Source organism: Python bivittatus, unplaced genomic scaffold, assembly GCF_059951505.1.
Source record: "Python bivittatus isolate LINGU-HERP-01145 unplaced genomic scaffold, Pbiv_v1 ctg000610_np1212, whole genome shotgun sequence".
NCBI classification, from domain to species: Eukaryota; Metazoa; Chordata; class Lepidosauria; order Squamata; family Pythonidae; genus Python; species Python bivittatus.
Window position 1 is genome coordinate 14,973,569 of NW_028277088.1, and position 24,422 is coordinate 14,997,990.

Consider the following 24,422-nt stretch of genomic DNA (forward strand, 5'->3'; position numbering starts at 1 on the left):
AGGTTGCTAAATTTTTCAGACTAAAGTCAGATACAAAAGCATCAAGCCTTTATTAGTTAGGTCCACTGAGTCATGTCTGACCCTTAACAATCATACTGCCAAATGCCAGTCATCACCCCTGGTTATAATCCTTATTTCTTCCAAGGATATTCCAGTGACCTCTTTACTTCAGCCCCTTCACCTTATCATCGCTGTTCCTTTCTTCTACTTCTCCCACCTTTGCCAAATACAGTATTTTTTTTTAGTTCATCAACTGTTTGCATTGCATCATCTGCTTTTATGAGAAGCCTGATATTAGATTTTCCAGCTGTTTCAAACATCATATGCCTCCTCATGTTCACTAGATGGTTCTTACCGGTTTCCTATATTAATAAGTGTCAGGCTTGCCTTGATCCTTGTTTCCTCTTCTTTCTTTCACCAATCCACAATGATACATTGCCCAGGACAGCTCAGCAAACTAAGGTGGACGAATCTGTGTGCCTGTTGTCTGAAATAAAAGCCTGTGTATAATGCCTTAGACGGGCCTTACAACTCCTGGCTTCCTCACTCCTCACACTAGGGAAGAAGCCTCACAAAGGTTTGTACCCAGAAATTTTAAAGTAGTAGATTACTATTTTGAGAGTCCAAGTTGAGCAGGCTGCAGCTACCAAAATAAGTTCTAGTACATTTACATCCTTCTCCCCCGCCCCCCCTCCATTCAAGTATCTATTTCATTGCTGCTAATTGCCTCTCCACAACAGGCATATATCTGGAAGTACTATAGACTTTATTCGCCAATACTATAGGCACAGGGGCTGCAATTCGGAAGCTGCGAACTCGCAGTGCTAAGGCTAAACAGAACTGTTACGTAAACACTGAGCAGGTGTCTCCAATTCTCAAGGCTCTGACAGGAACAACCAAAAATCCATTGACTTGAAAAGATGGGAGGAAAAGGCCTAGAATCTAAACCATGGAATGACTATGAATACATACACACACACACACTTTAGTATGCATGTGTGTGTGTGTAGGTATATATATGTGTATGCGCATGAGTGTGTGTGTGTGTGTGTATATATATATATATATATACACACACACACATATATATATATATTGATTTCAGTATTCTGCAGTAGGAAAATTTCTTGCTTATATATGACTTTTTTCCTCTTCTTTAATAAGGCAACTTATCTAGCCATGCTCACATCAGCTGTGTAAGTATGTGTATCAGATCAGAAATACAGCAATTAGCAAAATGTTAAAAACCCCTCTACTTCTGCACAAACTGGAAAGTGTTTTTCTTTGAATTAGAATGGTGTTCCCTTGCTGGCTATTATCATTATAAATATACTTTATCCCTAAGAACCAACCATGCAATTAATGTCATGTTTAATATCCACAGACAATACACAGCTCTTATATTTATATACTGATATAGACTAGGCTTAGGCATCACACTGAACCAAAGTAAATTTTGTCTGTTTAATTTAAAATGTTATATACCACCATCACTGTTATTAAATTAATATAAAATAATAACAACAACTCTACTGGATTAGACCAGCGGCCCATTTAGTACAGCATTCTATTCACACAATGGCCAACCAGAGTGAAACAAGAATTTCACAAACTTAGGAGAGTGATAGATCTCTTCCTTTTACTATTTCTCCTTGATTGATGATGATTACATGCTATCAAATTTGTGTCCACCCTTAGCGACCAGATAGATAGGTTTTCTCCAGGATCATCTATCTTCAACAGGGTCCTTCAGACCTTCCAATACTGCACCCATTGCTGATGTAACTGAGTCCATCCACCTTGCTGTTGGTTGTCCTCTTTTTCTCTTCCTTCCATCTTTCCCAGCTTCAATAATGCTTAGAGCCTGGACATTTGTAACTCTGGACTGCTTTGTTCTATGATCCATTTGTTTGTTTTCTTGGCTATCCATGGTATTCTCAGAAGTTTTCTCCAACACCAAATTCAAAAGCATAAATACTCTTTCTATCCTGCTTCTTCAAAGTCCAATTTTTGCTTCCATAGGATGTCACAGGGAAAACTACTGCCCACACAATTTTGATCTTTGTAGGTACAGACATACCCTGGCATCTGAATATGATGAATTCTTTTCCAAGGCCTTCATTGCTACTCTGCCAAGTGCTATTCTGCAACATATTTCTTGATCGTTGATTTAATGTTGATAGTTGATCCTAAAAGGCAGAAGCTACCTACCACTTCAGTGAATTGATTCACTGTTATTTATATTTATTTTATATTTCAAATTTGTCACTGCCCATCTCACTGTGGGGTGACTCTGAGTGGTTTACAGTAAAAACAGAATAAACATTAATTGCAATAGATGAATATTAATTAATTAATTAAAATACGCTAAAAAACAAAACTTCCTTTATGATACTTCCAAGAGGCAGATGTTAATTAGGTGTTAATAACTCAGGGAGCATCGTCAAGGCGCCATCCATCCACAGGGTTGACTATAGCTTTCCTTGCCCCACACCAGTTGGCAGCACCAAATCTTCAATTCCCTCTGAAAAATTGGGACGGTAGGAGCCTGCCTCACCTCTGGGGGGAGAGTATTCCATAGGGCGGGGGCAATGGCAAAGAAGGCTCTCCTCCTAGGACCCACCAGTCTAGATTCTCTCACTGGCAGGATCCGCCACATGCCTTCTCTGCCGGACTGGGTTGGGACAGGTCGATATAATGGGGGTGAGATGGTCCCTCAGGTAACCTGGACCCATGCCATGTAGGGCTTTAGAGGTGATAACCAACACCTTGAATTGGACCCGGAAACAAACTGGAATGCAACGCAGCTCCTGCAGCAAAGGTATTACATGTGCCATCCTTGGGACATCCAAGATTGCCCATGCGGGTGCATTTTGAACCAACTATAGTTTCTGGATACTCTTCAAGGGTAGCCCCATGTAAAGTGCATTGCAATAGTCTAAACGAGAGATGACCAGGGTGTGAGTGGCAGACCAGAGGGACTCCTGATCCAGGAAGGTGATAATTAATTGTTAAATTAATAAACGTTAATCTTAGATTGGTTGCTGTACTTACCGTTATTATTTGATCTTTTTTATATTTAATCTTAGTCCCACTTTTTTACTGTACTCTTTGATTTTCATTACTAGTTTCCAGATCATTTTCATTTTCAACTATCAGAGTACTGTCATCAGCATAGCACAGATTATTGATGTTCCTTTCTCCAATTTTAAAACCATACTCATCTCCTTCCAATCCAACTTCTCTCAGTATTTATTCCACATATAAGTTGAATAAATAAGAGAAAAGTATACAGCCTTGTCTCACTCCTTTGTTGACCTGGATCCAGTCCGTTTTGCCATGTTCTGTTGGGACCATTGCTTCCTGACTTGTGTATGGGTTTTGCCAATGAGATGTTCTGGGATTCCCATTTTCCTAAGCACATTCTACAATTTGGCATGGTCAACACAATCAAAGGCCTTTCTTTCACCAGTGAAACATATACTGATTTCTTTTTGATATTCTTTAGTTTTCTCAATTATTCAACATGCATTAGCAATAACGTCTGTTGTTCCTCAGCTTTTTTTAAAGCCATCTCCCTTTCCATGTATGGTTCTAATCTGCATGGGATAATCCTAAACATTATTTTGCTGGCATGTGAAATTAAGGATATTGTACAATAGTTTGCATATTCTGCTAAGTCTCTTTTCTTTTGATATTGGTATGTAAACTGTATTCTTCCAAATCTGTTGGCCACCATGTCATACTCCAGATCTGCTGACATAATTTGGTTAAAATCTTTATAGATTCTTCTGTTGCTTGCTGTATTTCTGTAGATATTCCATAAATTCCTGAAGCGTCTGGACTTGTGTGCTGATTTAATTTCATCTTGTAATACTGGACGTTCTTGTAAGTAGTGAGTATCTTCTGAGGTATCTTGGATGTTGACATAGATACTCCTTCCATTTCTGTCTGATCTTTGAATCAGTTACTATATGTCCACTGACATCCTTTAGCATACCAATTTGAAGTTGGAACCTTCTTTTGAGTTCAGAGATCTTTTGAGACTTTTCTTGTTTTTCCATGTCTGTTTCTATCTTCAATGCCTTTATATATGTTGTTGCAATACTGCTTCCTGTCTCTTTTAACAGTGCTCTGAAATTCTTGACAGTCCTTCCCAAGATCTTTGTCTTTCTTGCTTTGGCTTCTCTTCTTTTCTTGGTAATTTCCACTGCTTGTTCTGACATCCAGTTTGCTTTTTCTGTTTTTTGGTCTTGGCTGTCTCTTTTTACATTCATCATGAACAACTTCAAAGAAGTTGTTCAACAGTACCTCTGATTCCTTATAAATGAGGTTCAGGAGTTCAAACTGATTCCTAATGTTCTCCTTGAAAATGGTGGGTATATGCACAAATCATAGTGTCGAAACAGGTTGGCTTTGTTCCTCCACTTTAGCTTGACTTGGAACATCCATATGAGCAGTTTGTGGTTTGTTCCACTGTCAGTCCCTGGCTACATCTTTACTGTTATAACTGTGCTCTTCCATCTCCTTGTACCAAAGATATAGTAAATTTGATTTTTTTAACTTCATCTGGTGATATGTGTGTGTGTGTGTGCGCGTGCATGTGTATCATTTTGATTGTTGGAAGACTGTGTTAGCAACAAAATCATTGGATTGGCAAAAATTGATAAGAAGTTTTCTTGCTTTGTATCTGTTTCCTAGGCCATATAGTCCAACTGTTTTCCTCCTTAATATTTCCAACTTTGGAATTCCAGTCTCCAATCACACATAGCACATCTTGCTTACATGTTCTGTTGATTTCAGATTAAACTTGACACAAAACCCATCAATATCCTCTTCTTCTGCATCAATGGTTGGAGCCTAAACCTGGATAATTGCCACATTAAAGGATAGTCTGTGAAATGTAATTGACATTATTCAGTCCTTGATTGACCTATATCCAGATACTCTCCTTGCTATATCCTTCCAATGAAAGTATCACCATTCATTCTTTGTTTTTCTTGTCCTGAGTATTATATAGTATGTTCTTCTAACTGAAAGTCCAATTCTAGTCATTTCAATTTACTGATGCCTATGATGTCAATGTGTAGACAATTCATTTCATTTTTCACTTATTTTCACACTTCTTACATTCCAGGTTTCCACTGTAATTCTGTCCTTGCAGCTTTGGATTTTCTTTTTCTGTATGGCAACAGGAAAAGACATCCCAAAGGCTTTAATCTAGTCAAGTTATAAACACCATTAGTACTGCAAAGATTCTGAGCTCTTCCTTAATAGCATGTTGAATGCCATATAACCTGAGGGGCCCATCATCTAGCATTATATTGTCTATCATTTTATACTATCTATCCATGTGGTTTTCTTGGTAAAAATACAGGAGTGGCTTACCACTGCCTTCTTCTGCACAGCATGAAATGATGCCTTTGCAACTGTCGCTAACACAATCATCTGCCTCCAGCATCTTCCTATATTGCTGTGCCCAATATAGGTGACTGCTTACTTTAACTGGGCAGCTGAGATGATCTTCACACCTTGTGTGACCATGCTCAGATTATATATTATTGTCAAGAACATTCCAGGTGTTCTTTGTTCATCTCTCCTAGGAGCGCACACACACACACACCCTGCCACAATGGGGGAGCATAACAGAACTAGCAGTCTGGTAAACAGGCATCAAAATTCAATAGCCACATCTGAGACCAAGTGAAATCTGCAGTTCAGCTATGTGTTATATAAAGAAGTACTTTACTTGTCTTGGTCCTAAATCTTTATTTAATTTTAATGGATAACCCCACTGACTTATCACAATGTGCAAATCCAGTCATAACCTAATGTTCAAATAAACTAGTACAGTTCTATATGATAAAGACTATTTCTCAATTCCAGTTTGGTAGCCTCCCATTATTTTCCATAGTCCAAATGGAGAAAAGTAAGCTAACCAGCTCTAATCTTTATGCTAATTTGTTCCATCTAGCAATAGATTCCAACACATAATTATTTTGGTAGGGCTACAGCTGTTTATAATATATCCCTACCTATCCCATTAACTCACAAGTAGTTTAAAACACCTTTTAAGCATGAACACATAACCAGAAACTAAAAGGCAAACTTTCAAAAGCTTCGGATGTCAGCCCAGTGCTAAATTATTTTTCTTGGCCCAGTTCCTTTTTTGCCCTAGTCCCACCTACTCTTTAAAAATTGCTACTGGGATGCCTTTAAAATTCATGTGCACCTTTCAACTGAAAAAAATGTATACACCTGTGTTAAAGTAAGTACCAAGCTTGGATATTTTAACAGTTTCTAATACTGAACACTACTTCTCATCCAACAAATATCGAATACCCCTCAAAATAGATGTTCAATGGATATTTAAACAACTTATTTTTCTGCCTTAAGGATATAGATCTTAACATTATTGAAAACAGAAAATAAATAAAACTTTGGAATACCCCAGCAGCTAGGCCATCTCCCAAATACTATAGTTTTAAACTATCTAATTTAGCTTTTCTGATTAAAGTTAAGATTCAGTAGATAAAGCAGTCATGCCAATTGACACATTTTAGAGCAAAAGCCATTCCTACCATAAATCTAAAGATAACATATAAGCATACACTATTCAATACTTCTGTTGGTCTATTGGGACAAGCTACCACTCAGACACTTCTCCCCTATCTATCAACAGCTACACACTTATTAATGGCTATTCATCCTGCAGCTAACAGGAGGGACATATACCTAAGCTTATTGGCATGCTGAGACTAACTATATTTTGTAGCCTTGTTAACCCACAGGGATTTTATTAAATTAAGAATAAGATGTATATATAAAAAAGCAAATGTAAAAGTCTCTGCTATTTAAAAATAAAAAGCAAAAATAAAATGATGTTGAACAAATGAATTAGCCCAACAAAAAGATTCTCCCTGGTATGAGCAAAGAAGAATAGCTTTATACTACAATACTGACAGTCTGAAATCAAAAAATAAAAGCATGCAAACAGTTTATGTAATCCAAAGTCCAGGCAACCAGTAGCACTCCTCCTTAGTTACCATCCTCAGCTAAGCAAGAGCCCAACAAGTAGCAGCTGTTCTGCAAGTCAGCAGGCTAGTCACTTTAAAAAAAGAAATAACTCAAAGTATGTCACTGCTGGTAAACACTGTAAATTCCACATTCATTTTTGTTGCTGTTTTTCACTGATTAGATGATTACTTAGAGTGCCACTATCTGCAAAGTCAATCAGTTTCTTTTCGTTAAAGTAGCTGTCATATTTTAGGTAAGTTTGTATATGGATCTAAATAGCATTTGGAAAGCTAATAAGTAGTGAAAAGATGATGTATATTACTACGTAACACCTACTGGGAAAGTCCTTCCAATTAGTACTTCTTCAAAGAAAAGAATGGGCATCACGATGGGTATCTCAAGTCTTGCCTTGTTCAATCTACTTTCCAAATTCATGGAGAGGAATGCAGATAAGGGAAAGAATGGTAATTGTCCCCTGGGGTTAGACTTGCCCCCAGTTATATAAATATATGCAAAATTCTTGTTTTCAATAAAGTTAACATTATACTATTCAGCTAACTAAGGTGAAATCGCTTATGGTTAAATGGTCAATGGATAGATGGTAAATTTCAGGGACCCAACTGCAGGCCCTTCAGCCCCTCCCTCTTATATCAGTGAGGTAACAGCTTCCATATATCACCCCATTGGCCTGTGGCAAAACCTGATGCAGGGGAGCCATTACAGGGCAAGCCACAGCCGTGGCCACCATAGTTTCGACTGTTTGGAAATCTTTTTCTTTTCTCACTGTAAAGCTGGCAATAGCCTATTGTTTAAAACAAATAAACAAAAAACAAAAAACCTTACCGTCAAAATCAAACTTTATTTTGCTCCTGCTGATCTATGTACCATCGGTATTTTTATGAACAAGAAGCTCTCTACATCTGAATAGCGCCACATTTTACATTTCTATTATGGCAACAAATTATGTATGGATAATTAATAAAATAATAAATGGGAAATTTCCCATTCAATCTGATACTGGAGTGTGCTGACTGGGTGTCCTTCACATCCTATTGATCAAGCATTTTCATCTAGCAGGACCCAAGAAGGAGACCTTCTCCATTGTGGCACCTGCCCTCTGGAATGGTGTCCCCCCGAGATCTGGATGGTTCCTATCCTGATGTCTTTCAGGAAACTACTAGAGAGCTGGCTATTCTCCCAGGCTTTGGGGCACGGTGAAGGTTGAGCCCCTGTCAGATGGGTTTCTTGGGTTAATATGTTGTCTTTGAGCCGCTTATGTTTTTTTGTCTTTTTTTACTTAATTATAAGCTGCCCAGAATGTTGGGAGTCAGGCAGCCTATAAATTGCATGTATTTATCTATAAATAAACAAATGTAAATAATATCTGCCATATTAAAACCACGTGGATAAGAGACATAGCATTGTATTAAAGTGCATGAAAAAAATATTCAAAGAATACATGCAATTGTATTTAGATAATCTTTAGGATAATAAGCAAAAAAGGAACAAGTAATATGCAGAGCTAATAAGAATTAACACTTTTAAACAAACTATCATATACAACTATGCCTTTTCCAATGTTCCCTCTAAGTTTTGGTGGTCTGTGTGCCCAACAAATTTATTTTGTGCAATATTTTTGAAGCAGAATTCCAATGTGTACGCTGTGAGATGAATCTACACTAACAAGTATAATGCAATTATTAAACACACTTTATAGATTTTTTAAATATTTTATTTGCAATGAAAATAATTTTACAACATGAAACTACAAAGGACACAAAATATATTCTTATATGCTAAACTTTTATACAGCCTATTTCATGGTCCTGGGTGAAAAAACATAGAGAGAAAGGCTAACATACTTTATAGTTTTTCCCTATGATATTTGGCATCTGCCTATGCAGAATAAACTCTATTCAGATCTATTAATCCTCCATTAAGCTGAAAACTCTTAACCTACATCACCAGATTCAAATGATCTAGTTGTAAATAAATCTGTAATTTGATTTTTTTGAGTGTTCATTAAACTGCAGCAATGCTTTCAATGTACACTGGATGTTAGGTATGTTCCTCTAAAATCCATTAACTGTGCCAAATCTTCAAACTGTTCTATCTGATATGCAAATGTCACCAAACCAGATAACTTGACACAAATTTCCTTTTGATCTTTTTTACCTATTGTAAACGTGATGCTAGGGTACTGATTGACTATAGCAGTATTTTCAGTAAAAAAGTCTTTGCATTTTGAACACAGAATCTTGATCTGTTCAATTCCAAACTGAAATCACACTATGCTACTGATGGACTCAACTCCTGAACTTCATCTTCTGGTAACATATCTGCGAATGGGCACACAGAATGTTTATGAAAGTAATTATGAAACCAGTATCCACTTTTTTTTTCTTGAGAGCTCATATCTAGAAGAGCCTTAACCAAGGTTCTGCCTTCTGATCTTGTTCTATTTACGGCATGCAAGAAAGAAATGCTTTAGGGTACAGTATTGTGCAAAAGTTTTAGGAAGGTGTGAAAAAATGCTGTAAAGTAAGAATGCTTTCAAAAATATATATTGTAATTGTTTATGTTTATCAATTTACAAAATACAAATTGAGCAAACAGAAGATAAATCTAAATCAAATCAATATTTGGTGTGACTACCCTTTGGCTTCAAACTAGTATCAATTCTTAACACTTGCACACTTTGTACACTTTCACAAAGTCAGGGATCTTGTAGGATTAGAGTCAGGTGTATGGTTAACCAATTATACCAAGCAGGTGCTAATGATCATCAATTTCATATGTAGGTTGAAACACAGTCATTAACTGAAACAGAAACAGCTGCGTAGGAGGCTTAAAACTGGGTGAGGAGCAGCCAAACTCTGTTACTAAGGTGAGGTTGTAGAAGACAGTTTCATGGCACAGGTCAGACACCATGGCAAAACTGAGCACACTAACAAGGCACAAGGTAGTTCTACTGCATCAACAAGGTCTCTCCCAGGCAAACATTTCAAAGCAGACTGGGGTTTCAGAATGTGCTGTTCAAGCTCTTTTGAAGAAGCACAAAGAAACAGGCAACGTTGAGGACTGTAGACGTAGTGGTTGGCCAAGGAAACTTAATGCAGCAGATGAAAGTCACATCATGCTTACTTCCCTTTGACACTGGAAGATGTCCAGCAGTGCCATCAGCACAGAACTGGTGGAAACCAGCGGGACCCAGGTACACCCATCTACTGTCTGGAGAAGTCTGGCCAGAAGGGGTCTTCATGGAAGAATTGTGGCCAAAAAGCCATACCTTGGACATGGAAACAAGGCTAAGCAACTCAACTATGCATGAAAACATAGGAACTGGGGTGCAGAAAAATTGCAGCAGGTGCTCTGGACTGATGAGTCAAAATTCGAAATATTTGGCTGTAGCAGGAGGCAGTTTGTTTGCCAAAGGGCTGGAAAGTGGTACAATCATGAGTGTCTCCAGGCTACAGTGAAACATGGTGGAGGTTCCTTGCAAGTTTGGGGCTGCATTTCTGCAAATGGAGTTGGAGATTTGGTCAGGATCAATGGTGTCCTCAATGCCAAGAAATATAGGCAGATACTTATCCATCATGGCATACCATCAGGGAGCCATGTGATTGGCCCCAAATTTATTCTGCAGCAGGTCAATGACCCCAAACATACAGCCAATGTCATTAAGAACTATCTTCAGCATAAAGAAGAACAAGGAGTCCTGGAAGTGATTGTTTGGCCCCCACAGAGCCCTGATCTCAACATCTGTCTGGGATTACATGAAGAGACAGAAGGATTTGAGGCAGCCTACATCCATGGGAGATCTGTGGTTATTTCTCCAAGATGTTTGGAACAACCTACCTGCCGGGTTCTTTCAAAAACTATGTGCGAGTATACCTAGAAGAATTGATGCTGTTTTGAAGGCAAAGGCTAGTCACACCAAATTTTGATTTGATTTGGATTTCTCTTCTGTTTGCTCACTTTGCATTTTGTAAACTGATAAACATAAACAATTACAATATATATTTTTGAAAGCATTCTTACTTTACAGCAGTTTTTCACACCTGCCTAAAACTTTTGCACAGTACTGTATGTCAGGTACGTTTTTGAAACCGCACTGGTAATGAAGCTAGCTCCAACTAAACATTTATGTGAGTGAGCCTGCCCTGCCTGCTTCCAATCTGACTAGCAGCACTGCAAGCCAATTCCACCAACAAATCCCATTTAAGAAGGGCCCAAGAATCACAAAGACGGTAGGAAGGATGCACCCAATTGTAAGGAGCATTGGAAAGCAGTTCTAGTCACAGAAGGAAGAAAGCTGAGCTAGATGAAGTTCTTGTACTATGCAAGTGGTTTCTGCATGCTGGAACTTGAAAATCAGCCTTACAGATCATACACTTCATGGTCAGAACTATGTACCATATACAGATTTCCTATGCCTGAATATATTGCACAGGATTATAATTATGATTAATATCTTTTTACCTGTTTTATCCAGTTAAGGGAAAATATCAGCAACTTATATGGCCTCTATAACCACAAAAATTTAATCATGATTCTTTGCAAACTATAAACTTTGCAAAAGAGCTATTTTTAAATGTTTGAAAGTAAATCTAATAATTACATACAGTATTCTACAGATACTGCTGTTGTAATGTTGTTGTAATGATGTGAGATATTCAAATATTTCTTTTGACTAGGTTACTGATTATTTCAGATTGGCATCTAAATCTACAGAGTGCACCAATGAAAGAATTAAGAATGCATAATGGACCACTTTGAGACTATTCCTTCATGATACATCTAAGGAGTTCTAAAATGGTACACAGAGTTTTTCAATGAAATTTCATCAAGCTATTAGCTTGAAGGATGTCACTACATTCAGTACAATGTACAGACAAAGCTGTGCATTTAGAATGCCTTACTACAAACCATATCATGTTTTTCACAACATTAAATGAAAACTGGAACAAGAACATATGACAAAAGTATATGCCAAGCAGTATTAGAAACTGCCAATTCTCCATTTGTTTAACAAATTAATACAGAGATCTAAAATGGTAAGAAATCAAAATCTGTGCTATATTCAGACTTGTATGTGTAACTCTACAACTCCTGATTTTACATATTCTAGACAGGGGGAACATAACCTCCACCTTCCCAACCTCCTCTAAAAGTTGCTATGAAATTATAAATGTTTATGTGATAGAATGAGATTCATGCATGGTCACTAATATGATTACAATCTTATTTAACTGTTTAATTTAAATCAAATTTAGTTTTTCTCCTGGTCCTGTCCATTTTCTGGAGTACAGTTCCTAAATCACTCAAAGGGCATGTATGGACCTTAGCACAAAAAAGGCTACATTCTCCTTTTCTAGTGAGAACAATTCTGATTTTTCCTTTTTAAAAATGACAACAATTCCCTAGGAGAGTCATCTGTCTAGAAAGCCTAGGCAATTACCATCCCACCAAAGGTTAGCAAGTTTTGAAGCATGATTATAATTGTGTGCTTTAGCAACAATGCCATTCAAACCTCTCAAATAAACAGTTCATTTCCATAAACCTGTGTGATCCCAAATGATGTTCTAAGCTTTGGTTTCTCTAATAAGGTATAGTTGCCTGAATCTGCAACATTAAGCCATAAACCATGGCTTATAAACCACAATGGCTGATTCTATTTCTATATATAATGATTTACTGTGAGGGGTGGACACAACTACAGAAAGCCAATCCCAAACTCTAATAATCTCCCCATATGCTTTACTGCTACTGCAGTACTGTAAGCCTATTAGACTATAGCCACAGAACCAAATGCCTACAAAAACTCTATACATGAGCGAACACACACTAAATCATTAGTGTTAATAATGGTTAAAGGATTCAACCAGCAAAAATTCTTTAGGTGATACAGCCAATCATACCAAATGTCATTTTAATATTTCCTCTCCCTTTTGCCTAATACCCCATGCCTGTCAAGGATGCCTGTCAGGTTACACATCTAAGCTTGACAATAAAAGACCAATCTCCTGACACTTCACCCTTAGCTCAGCTTCTCAGCTTGACTTGGCGAAAGATTCACAGACACATCTTGGCTAGATTAGAATCATTACTGCAGACAAGATTGAAGCCACAAACACAAGAGCTGACTACCCCTGCAATGCAAAGATGTCAGGGACTTCTATATTTTTTGTGAGGATTTAAACTCAAGGATTTTTTCTTCCACACTTTCAAATTAACAGTAACTGGTGCAGTGCTTGGTGGCCTTGAAGTCAGGCTGTTGTGACATGTTTACATAAAAGCCATTTCTAATCTGGGAACTGCTGGTTCCTGCCTCTTCAGCCTCAGTCCTTAAAACACCTTCTCATAATAAATATAGTCATACTCGAAGATTCTCCATTGGAGCCCTGTAGTAATCAACAGGGAGGTAGATGGAGATAAAAGGCATAGATTTTCAGTAGCATAACATCCACTTTAAAAAGGAGTTCTTGACTCCTTGTCATTTGTTTTTAGGCTCACAACATTCCTTCTGCCTGAATACTTGGCTGTGAGATGCTAATGTCACAGTTGCTCAAATTAAAGCACTGATTTGTATACGTTCAGTGTTGCATGGACTGGATTATTATTAATGTGTTTGTTAAAGTTATTTCCCTTATAAGCTGAGCCAAACTGAAATTCCCTTTGGGCCAAAGTCAGATAAGAGGAATTAGAGTGAATTGTAAGAAAGTGATTTGCTTGAGGTTAGATAGAGAATACATGGTACAGAATTCTGCTATACTGTATATAAATTTCATACAACATAATATGGCAGCATAGCAAGATGTATAGCTAAGATAGCAAGTGATAGTTTGATAAGAGTCCACAGAGGTCAGCTGGAGTAAAAGAGAAGTATTACTGACCTACATATGAAGAAATATATAGTTATTTCTTCCTTGGCCTAGGAAGTCTCTCAAAGTCTTGTTGAACCTCACTCAGATACAAAGAAGACTTCCTCTTCTATGACTTATCTTCTGTTTAGGCTTAGTATATGCAAATGAAGTACTCAAATACTCCAGATGGATTATATAAATTATATTATGAGTTCAGGATTTGGCATTGAGGCTGAAGTTATTACTTAGATTTCTAATAAGGTTAACAACCATATATGCAAACATATTACTGCCATCAAGCTGGCTATCTATAGAAAGAATTCTATATTAGAAGCAGTACAAACTTAAACATTGCATCACTTCTAGTACTAAATTTGGCTGAGAAAAATGAGATAAGTCTAGAATAAGAAGCTTTGCCCCACTACCAAGGCTAAGAGTCTGACTTGAACCAGTGTAGACATTAGACAGCTCCCTTGGGGACAAGAGCAATACAGCTGTATTTGGAAGTTCAAAGACCATAACAACATTAGTTAGTTAGTTATGGTATCTGAAACTTGTAGAAGTTAAACAAGTTTGGTTGAACAAAGTGATTCCAGCCCATCTCAGTTACAAAAATCAAGGAGTCAACAGGAGACAAACTATACAGATTATCATCAATACACTGAAAGTGACTTTCATATAAAATGAGTAAAAAGGTCATATCATTTGTATTTTGTCTGAATTAGTACACACAGACTCTAAGATAAAAAAATACTTCCCAGATTATGCAAATTGTCTAACTCAAGTGATCACATTTCCAGTGTTCATATTTAAGACTTTTATTCAGAAAGTACTGAAATTGTTGAAGGAAAATATAGATAAGAAATTTGATTCAGCAAATTTTAGTGTTTTGCTTTTGCTACGTGTAGACTATGTCTGTTAGAACAAATTATATAAAGCAACTTCCCAGATAGTCTGCAGTATCTAAAGAATGTTTCCGTACCTATACGTATTCCATAAAATAATATTTATATAATATTTAAATTTTTAGTTCTTGAATACATGACAGTACTTTCCAGATAATCTATTAACAATATATCAGGCTACAGTGTGAGAAAGATTCAAGCAAGGAAAGAAATCTGTAGTGTTAAATTTGCATTGAAACTTCTGCAGAATTTCTTCCACCTGAATGAAATTCATGACTTTCAAAACAAGTTTGCATAACTGCAGATAGTTATGTTTGGAGTATAAGTACATGGGGGTTACATTTTTTATCAAGATTATGGAATGTTTAATTTATTTGATAGAAAATGCCAGACACTTTTATATGTGCCTCTGACAGTATTAAAGTATTTGTATTAACATGCTCTGCTTACCAATCAAGAAGAGAATAGCACAGCAATTATATTTAGAGACTAAAATGAAAGATACTGAAGATAAACCTAAGTTAACATAGAAAAGAATATATCCTTTTTACTGTTAAGGAGGGAGTAAGAAAAAATAGAAAAGTTGTGGCATCAATTTACCATCAATAGAGGCAAAGATGAACAGAACATTTTTTTAAAAATAACATCTTTAAAACTATATTCTAGTCCATTAAAACAGCAGCAGTTTTTAATCTGCGATGCAGCTAAGTAATAACTGTACTTTTGTCAATCTGTATTCCTTAAGACCAATGACAAGAAAATTAAAACACAAGGTTAGCAGCAGACATAGTACCCATCAATGGTACCTTTATAGAAGACATACAGAATGGAAATAATTTCAATTGCCTATTTGCAGCAAAGGATTAAGGGTTAACTTCTCCTAGTAATTTTGATCAGTAAACATTTGCAAGTCAAACAGGATTCTACTGCTGGGAAATCTCTAGTTTCCAGCATCTATTATCTAGCCTTTTCCAGTGATGGTTAATGTATAGCAGTTTAAGTTATTATTTATTTTAAAATATTATAATTAGAATCAACACTAGATCAAAGGTTTTGCTCCAAACTCTGAACACAAGGTGAGATGTTTTCAACCAAAAATCACATTTAAAATACCTGGAATAGCACGTATCCTATACACCTTTTGTTTTCTACAAGTCATGCATGCTGCAGACAAAACGTTTATGCTAAACAACCTCAAATCTCGTTTTCTAGTATTAAGCACAAAGGAAAAACACTGACAACAAGCATGGTAAATAAATCCCTCCCTTGAGAATGAAAGCAGCAGACAGAAGAGGGCTGACATGCATGCTAGAGAAACCTCACACACCATTTTTTTTCTACCTGCACAAGTTGCCATTTGCTGCAGCCCTCAGAATCCTTTTTTCCCAGCTGATCTCAAAAGCAAGATATTCAGGCACTCTCTCAAGGCATCTGTTGATAAGCTTTAGAAGTATAATATTCCAATAAGAGTATTTTTAATAGAAAATGCATTTTCTTTCCTGCTCAGGTAAACATGTTTACAGATCCTGCCCAGAGACTGGGTGGTTCAGACTTGCATGTCACACACATGTCGTCAGCAAGAAAAGCCCCCTTTTCTCTATCATTAACATTTTAAATAAGGTAACAACAGAGCAGCTTTTTCCAAACTTACCTTTAATATAGCCTCAACATGAAACACACACAGGTCTAAAACAGGAAAATAACTACACACACACACACACACACACACACACACTTGTGCTATAAATAAAACCACCCACTACAGAGCAGGGAACTACTACTTCAGAATCAACACCAGGTCAACTTGTTAGTCGGTTAGAAGGCCGATGTTTATGTGTGCATTTCGCACGTTAAGATTCATAACCAATGGCGCCCTCCCGCCCAGGGAACGATAATTCCTTCTCCGAGATATCAAAAACCCGTGCAAAACGTCATGATCTTGGACCAACCGCTAAAACCCTTCCTATCCATAACCGTATACAGGAAATGCCATACGAACACAAAAAACTGCCAAGAAAGGTTACAAAACCTCCCGTTTGACATCCTATGAAGTCACCAGCTTTCCCGTTATTTTCTAGAAGAAATAAGGGAGAGAATCCAACACCGCAGAACTTTCGTGTATTTATTTCCCCCTTTTCAACTCATTTCTAAAAAAAAACGAGAAAGAAACAAAAAGAGACAAATCGGAGAAGTAAGCCCCATTCCTTATATAGGCTGTAGCAGTTGTTCATTGCAAAGAAGCGGGGGGGAGGAGAAAGGGGGGGCGCAACGGCCAAATCGTTACCACCCATTATTATGATTATTATACAAACAGGTACCTCGAAATCCAAGAAGAGGGCGAGAGAAAGAGAAACTTGGCTGATTCACGTTCCCTCCCCAACCCTCAGCGAAGAAAGCTTTCCTTTCCCCCCACCACGTTGATAAAGGAGAGAAGATATTAGGGAAAAGGAGAAAAAGGGGGGAGGGGGGAGCCCACTTCTAATACTTCTGCCAAGATCTGGAGGTTGGCGGGGGTGTAAGAGGAGAAACAATATGTTCAATGGCTACGGAGATAAATCAACATGCACTGCAGGCACTAAAAGAGGCGGAGGCGAAAGTAAGGGGGGGGAGAGAAGAGGAAAAAAAGCAGAAGAGGGAGGGGAGGAAAGGGAGAGCAAAGGAGGGGGTCCCTTTCAAGGCGATGTCAGGGGTGCGCATGTGGCGCGTTTCCCTTGCAAAGAAAAATAAAATCAAATCGATACACACTGCAGCAAGCAACAGTGCTTCCATCGCCTCCTCCCGCCTTCCTCCCCCGTCGGGGCCAAAACACGCCACCCTCCCGGAGACGAAGTCCCCATTACAGTCCTCCTGCTTCGACGTTTCGTTGCCCGAAGAGTTTGCTAGTTAGGCGCACTCCTTCCCACGTTCTTCCCCGCTAAAAAGTGCCCAAGCCCCACCGCACCATCCCATCCCAAGCACCCCAAACGAGGGAAGGGGGGGGAGGGAGAGTAAGGGCAACGCTAAAGGGGGCCCCCGCAAAGCACTGCGTCTCTCTCCGACTTTCCTGGCGTGAGGGGAAGAGGAAGAGACGGGAAGCGAGTCCCCTTCCTCCACCAGCCCTCGCCCAGAAAAGTTTGGGGAGCGGGGCGACGCGGCCTCCCCCTTTCAGAGGCGCCGGGACCCGCCTCAGCTCAGGTAATAAGTTTGCAAGTTGGGGCTGCGGAGGTCGCCGAAAGGCGAAGGAGCGGCCTCCGCCGCCGCCGCCCCTGCCCCTCGTGGGGACTGGAGCGCCCAGCACCCCTTTAGTTCTCCCCCGGAGAACGGAGAGCGAAAACGGGGCGAGGGGAGCCGGCCGCCAGCGAAGCGAGAGGAGGGGGAGGAAGAGGCGGCTGCGGGCGGCGAGTAACGGTCCCCGGGCAGGCGAGAGGCATCGGGCAGCAGCCGGCTGAGCGAGGAGGCACCGCTAGGCGGAGAAGAGGCAGCCAGGCGGGGAGGGAGCGCAGAGCGGGCGAGAGGCAGGCGGTCGGGCAGGCAGCAGGTAGCGGATCTAACGGTGCAGAGGGACCGGGCTCCCAGGGACGAGCTCCCGGGCAATTACTTTCTACTTCTCGCCTCCTTCCCTCTCTCTTCCCCGTCTCCCCGTCCAACCCCGCTCCACAGCTCAGCCCGACCCCGGCCCGGCGCCCTGAGCGGCCCCAGCCTAGCTCGGGCCGCTGCCCGGCGGAGCTGACTGACCGTTATTGCGCCTCGGGTTCGCCTGCTTCCTGCGCTTACACCTGGGGCCATCCGCCATGATCCTCTCGCTTGTGTCTAAATGCTCCAGTCACCTCCTCCCCCCTCCCCCTGCTCTCCCCCCTCAACCCCCGCCCGGACCTGGTTTACGACACTGGGTGGTTGGTGTGAGTGTGTATGTGTGTGTGTATGCGTGCGCGCGTGGTGTTTTTTTTTTTTTTTACTTTTTTACATCACCTTCCTACACCTAGTGCTCGGCCGCCGGAACCTTGTTGCCAGGGGAGACGGCCGCTTTACGGCAGTGCATTTGAACCGGCAGGAGGGAAAAGTTTCTCTCGGCTCGTCCGCAGGCAGGTACTGTTTAGCGCTGGGGGGGGACCGTGAGGGAGCGGGGTGGGATCGAAGGGATGCGGGGGAGTTTCCTTTCACAGGAGGGATGCCCAGGGGGAGGGGCGAAGGAGCGGAGAGTCCCCTCAGGCGCACCAAGCCGGGGCAGCGCGCGGGAATGGCCCGTGCGGGGGTCGGCGCCGCGCAGGACGGGCGGGGGGCTCTGAGGCGGCCGCCGACCACCCGAACTCCGTTAGCCAAGTTTTCCCTTCTCTTCCTTCCTTCCTTTCTCTCTCTCTCTGTTTAATAAAACGGAATTACAGCGTGTGAGGAAAAAGAATGCGAAAAAGTGAAAGGAGGTCAAAAAACCGCATTCTAAAACAGCAAACGAGCAAGATTATAATGGCACGAACTACTATATTCCAGAACTGCCAGCCTATGTCAGATGCATGGAGTGAGTTACTTCCCCCCCAAAAGAAGACCCCCCTACCCAAATTAGCTATTAAAAATACATGAAGTGGTTACTTTCCTCCCTCCCAAAAGAAGACTCTGAAGAAGACCCCCCCACCTAAATTAGCTATTTAAAACATCTTATTCCTTCTTTGTCATGTTCACAACAAACTAAAAAGTTTGAAATGATTTGGGGGAGGGAAAACATTCTTTCTTGCAGGTAAATAGAGTATACTTCCCAGAAACCACTATCCAAGTATTTAGCACCCTGGAGTCAAGCCCATGAAAGATTATGTCTTTTAAGATGGGGCAAGACTTTTCTTATTTTTCTTGCAATGAAGTTGTTTTAGGCATGCAATGTAGGCTTTTGAAAGGCCAGTAGAATTGGGAACAAATTGAGATTTGATATATTGTGAGCCCCCCAGAGTTGCTTAAGTTGGGTGGCCATTTACACTTTTAAATAAACAAACAAGCAAATCACCCTTCTATGAAGAAAGAAGGTCAGAGGGGGTAGTGAGTACTGTATTCTATTTGCTGTACATTTAGGTGAAATTCTTTATATCCCACTTCTCATTCAAACATGCCACAGAAGATAACAGTACTAAAATAATTATCAAGAATAATAAGATACCAGTAAAAGCATCAGGAATTTGTAAAATTAAAACATAATAATAGTCAGTCTCACCTGTGCAGTTTCAGTCAGTGCCCTGGTAAATGCTGTCTTTATTTATGATTGCTCAAATTTCTTCATATGTTTTGTGATAATGCACACGTACTTAGAAGAAAATCTTTCTGAAGTCAGTGGGTTTTAATTCTGACTAAATATGGATAAAAGTTGCTCAAATTCCTTGGGCTACTATTCTGCAACTTTTATTTATGAATAATATAAAGTATTTTTACATATATTTATAAACAAGTTGTTCGTTAGTCAACCTCCAACCCAGAAATGGATTCCTACAAATTAAAAGTTGAATAAGTTCTATATAGGTATAAAACTTATATAAAGTTAAAAGAGTAAAACAATTTTAACTGCTTTTATTATTATTGTATTTATAAGCTGCCCAGAGTCTATGGCAGTGGGCAGCTGTAATAAATTTAAATAATAACAATAGTAATAATTTACAGTTTGTAAACCATCAGACAGCAAATTTGACGACGGAAGAAACAGTTAAAAACAGGATAGAATTAAACCATGTAAAATTCCTTATAAATAGATTTTTTAAAAATCCTACTAAATTCTCTAAAACTAAAGAAAGAAATGGCCAGCTTTAATCTCTTTAATAAGAAAGCTCTGTAATCAGGAAAAATTACTGAAAATATCTTCTTTTCCTGCGAACCAACATTTCTTGCTGGTAGAACTTACAAAAATTCCCTGAGAACTGATCCCAAACTCTGGGTAGATTGATACTGGAAGTAGTATTTCAGTTATTCTAGGCCAAATTGGAAAGGTAATGTCCTGCTCTGTGGACATTCAAGATTAGTCTTAAGAGGGCAAAATGTACACACCACACACACACACAAAACCAATCTGACCACTATCTTAACTGCAATTTCCAAATATTCTTCAAAATCAGCCATAATAAGTTACAGTAATTTAAACAGCAAGTGATGTAGTTATGGGTCACTACAAGATCAGTCTTCAGGAAGGGGCACAAGTGCTGCATTACTTAAAGCGGGACAAAGTGCTCTTGGCCAAAGCTGCCTCTTGACTCACCAGGAATTATGTATACACAACCCAAGCTATGAACCTGGTCCTATAGTAAGAGTACAACCCTATGAAGAACAGGCTGCGGTTTCAATCCTGGAATATCTAATCCAGAAACTAACTATACTTCCATTTTATGGTTTGAATCACATTCAACCTGTCACTGCAACCAGAACTGTCCTGTTTCTTTAATGCCGTTTAAGGCTTTAAAGGTTCCAGAGTAGTTTATCCCAATAAGAATATAAACAATTGAAATAAAATGCAGTTTCAGTATTATTAGGATAATTAATTATATTGTCAGCTAATTACAGAGGGGAAAGTAAATACTCAGTGTACCCTCTCTTCCATTTATTCAAGTGTACAGAACTGTAGAATCCAAATCAGAAAACATTTATTTCTGAAATACTATTCTACATTAAAATAAATGTTAATTATTTACAAATGTATAGTCTGTAAGGCCAATATTTGTCCAATTAACTTCAGGGAGGACTAATCAGATATCCAATTTTACAATAGCACCATTCCCACTCGATTGATAACTAGAGATCTTTGCAAAAGGCAATAGGAATGCATTAAAGATTTGTTGAATTATTAGATCGTATTAAACAATCCGATGGTCAAGAATTTTCTTTCCTTAGTTATAAAAATGCCTTACTTTAAGTAGCTATCTGGGAATGTTGTATTGCTTTGGGAATACTGAAAGGGACCAGAACAGGTCCCTTTGGTATATTCTATACCATAGCTTTTAGGAATTTCCCAAAGGAATGCTATTATAACTACATCATTTTCTTGGCAGAAACCTTATCCCAGGGTTCAAACATGTTTTGTATGCAAAAAGTTCCTGCTTCAGTCTCTTGTGTCTTCAGTTAAAATGTTCATTTTGGAACTGACATCAGTGTCTGAGAGCATCCTGGACTAAAAAGACAAGTAGTTTGAACCTGTATGAAGTTACTTCCCATGTTTCTTTATTTGCAGTGACCAGGATAATGCAAAATAATATTGAATATGATAATGACCTTAATGTTAAAGAATGTGTTAAATCCCTAATAGAGAAAAATAGCCTTTTTAGACACTGGGAGCCATTGGGCTCAAGAAAAGAAAAGAAAATGGTCAACATTTTGAGAGATTACCAAATCTTGTAATTAAAAAAAAAAAGTTGGCATAGTTCTACATATACTATCTAGAGCATCTATTGTCAGAGACTTCCTAAACACTAATGTATAAGTAAGTATATCTTTAACAACAGAGATGGCTACTGCTTTCATGTTTGAATGATTCTGAAAATAATGGTTGCTGGATTGCCTGACATTCTGAAACATTCAGAAAGGCAAATGAGTTCTTAAACAGAAAACACTCTCAAAAAAAGTAAGTTCTACTGAAGTATTTTGGCATAAACTGGTATAAAATTGGACTGCAGAAGGTTAATGAAGTTCATCTATTTACATGAATGATAACAGAATTCTACTGATTAGAAAGCTGGGCATTAGAGTGCCATTCCTTCTTCAGATCTGTAATACTGTACATTTTCATCTGGTCTAATTGTTAGCTCCAACCCCTCTATATATTAGTGACAGGGATTTATTTGTCAAGTTCTTAAAATCTAGGTTATGCCATAGGATAGTTTGCATAGTCGACACTAATTATTACTCTACAAGAGTTTTGAAATGGTCTAGAACAGTGATGGCAAACCTTTTGGGCTTGGCGTGTCAAAAATTCAGAAAATGCCTAAATTGACTCTGCTGGCATGTCATCCCCCCACCCCGAACAAAAGAGAAACAATTCTTTACATATTCATTTATTTTAACAAAAAACAGTCCAATTGTGTGGTGCTATGTATTATATAAAGAAACGTCAAATAATTACAAAAATGAAATATGAGTAAAACTAACTCAGTTTTTTTGGTAACTCAAACAGGGAGAATAGTTGTTTTCGGGTGTTGGTGAACGCTGGCATGTCACCCAAAATGTTGTGGTGTGCCACCTTTGACATACATGTCATAGGTTTGCCATCACTGGTCTAGAATGTTGGTACCTGAATATAAAAGCTTGTAAACATTTATTTAAGTTCATGTCCTCCAATTTTTTTTAAAGACAGTGTTCTCCTAGTGTTTACCACTCTACAGATTTCTGTGTCCTCAGCAGACCTGGCTGTTTGTTGCTTGGCCCCAGCTCATAGATATCTAACCTTGATGATGGCAAGATAATGAAATGTGCACCATGATTTCATGATATAAGCTCTGCCCTCTCGTTCTTGGGTCAGATGTTGCATGCAAGTATGTAAGGAGCAGAATTTGTGTCACAATCAACATTTATTTATTTAAATAATTTACATGGCTGCCCATCTCATAGCAATAACTCTGGGTGGTTGTAGAGAGTAAGAAAAGTGACCTTGACAGAAATATGCTGGAACTGTTTCCTAAGCAAAAGGAGTTGAAACACTTTTCGAGTCCAGAACAGCAAAATAACATTTGGAAGTAGCTCAGGTAGACACCTCCTTAATTCACTGAAGTATAAGAAAGAGGAGGAGGAGGCACAGCACAATCAGATTTACAAGATTCTCTGATAGGCTAAAACTATTTTTATTGAGATTGGCTATCTGTGGAATTGATTTTCTGGTTTGGTCTACCTATGGGGTTTACAGCAGCATATAAGAAGTTAAAACCAAATAATAATATTAAAGAGCCCAATAATCCACATGACCAAAGTCTGGGGTCAGGAAATATTATCTCAAATTTACTACAAAACAACAATAAATCCAATCAACCAACCAGCAGGACTTGTTTAGCATTCTGGCCCAAATGCCTGAGGGAACAGTCAGGTTTTGAGTGCCTTATGAAAGGCTAACTGGCCCCCTTGTTCCTCTTCAGACACCTATGCCTCATTTCCAAATCATTTATCAACAAATTAAAAATATCAAATATAATTTGAATACTGGTATCTGATAATTTCTTCAACAGTTCTGGTCAACTATTCTACTGTACTTATGGTTTGTAGTAGAGATGGACAAATCTATAAATTTCATTAAGTTTTATTTGCAATAACAACAACATATTAAATTTATATATACCACCCAACTCCCAGAGACTCTGGGTGGTTTACAAATTGTTAAATCATTAAAAAGAAAAAAACCAAAAACTAAAAAGATGACAAAAATGACAAAAATAAAGAAAATAACACAATCTAAAGGGGACTTCACTAAAGGCCTGGGCAAAGAGCCAGGACCTCGGGGTCCTTTGAAACATCAGTAGGGAACCTCATTCCAGAGAAACTGCTGCAGAGAGGGCACATAACTATTACTATTTCCACATAACTTTTCTCATACACTTCTATAAGGAAAAAAAAGTTACGATAAAATATTTGTATGCTTTCTCCTAAGGTAAAACATTTTAAAATTTTATTGATATAAACATTTTTATGCAAATGTTCTTCTGACAAACATAAT

The 24,422-nt window shown here is 38.6% G+C and overlaps 1 protein-coding gene and 1 long non-coding RNA gene across 7 annotated transcripts in view; one reads left to right on the forward strand and one right to left on the reverse strand.

Moving 5' to 3' along the window:
• ZEB1 (zinc finger E-box binding homeobox 1) overlaps window positions 1-18,624 on the reverse strand; it is an 87,779-nt gene extending 69,155 nt beyond the window's left edge. For 2 of the 3 annotated variants that reach the window (XM_088150222.1, XM_088150221.1), the window contains exon 1: window positions 18,503-18,624. In XM_088150222.1, the coding sequence (XP_088006348.1) occupies window positions 18,503-18,560 (58 nt within the window). In that variant the 5' untranslated portion in view covers window positions 18,561-18,624. Of the gene's footprint in view, window positions 1-17,106; window positions 17,193-18,502 lie in introns of those variants that run through there. The other variant, XM_088150224.1, reaches the window with a different exon arrangement.
• Window positions 17,775-24,422, forward strand: part of LOC148214569 (uncharacterized) — a 41,479-nt gene continuing 34,831 nt past the window's right edge. The window contains exons 1-2 of one of the 4 annotated variants that reach the window (XR_015797766.1): window positions 17,775-17,962; window positions 18,751-18,853. This is a non-coding gene — a long non-coding RNA (uncharacterized LOC148214569). The other 3 variants (XR_015797764.1, XR_015797767.1, XR_015797765.1) reach the window with 3 other exon arrangements.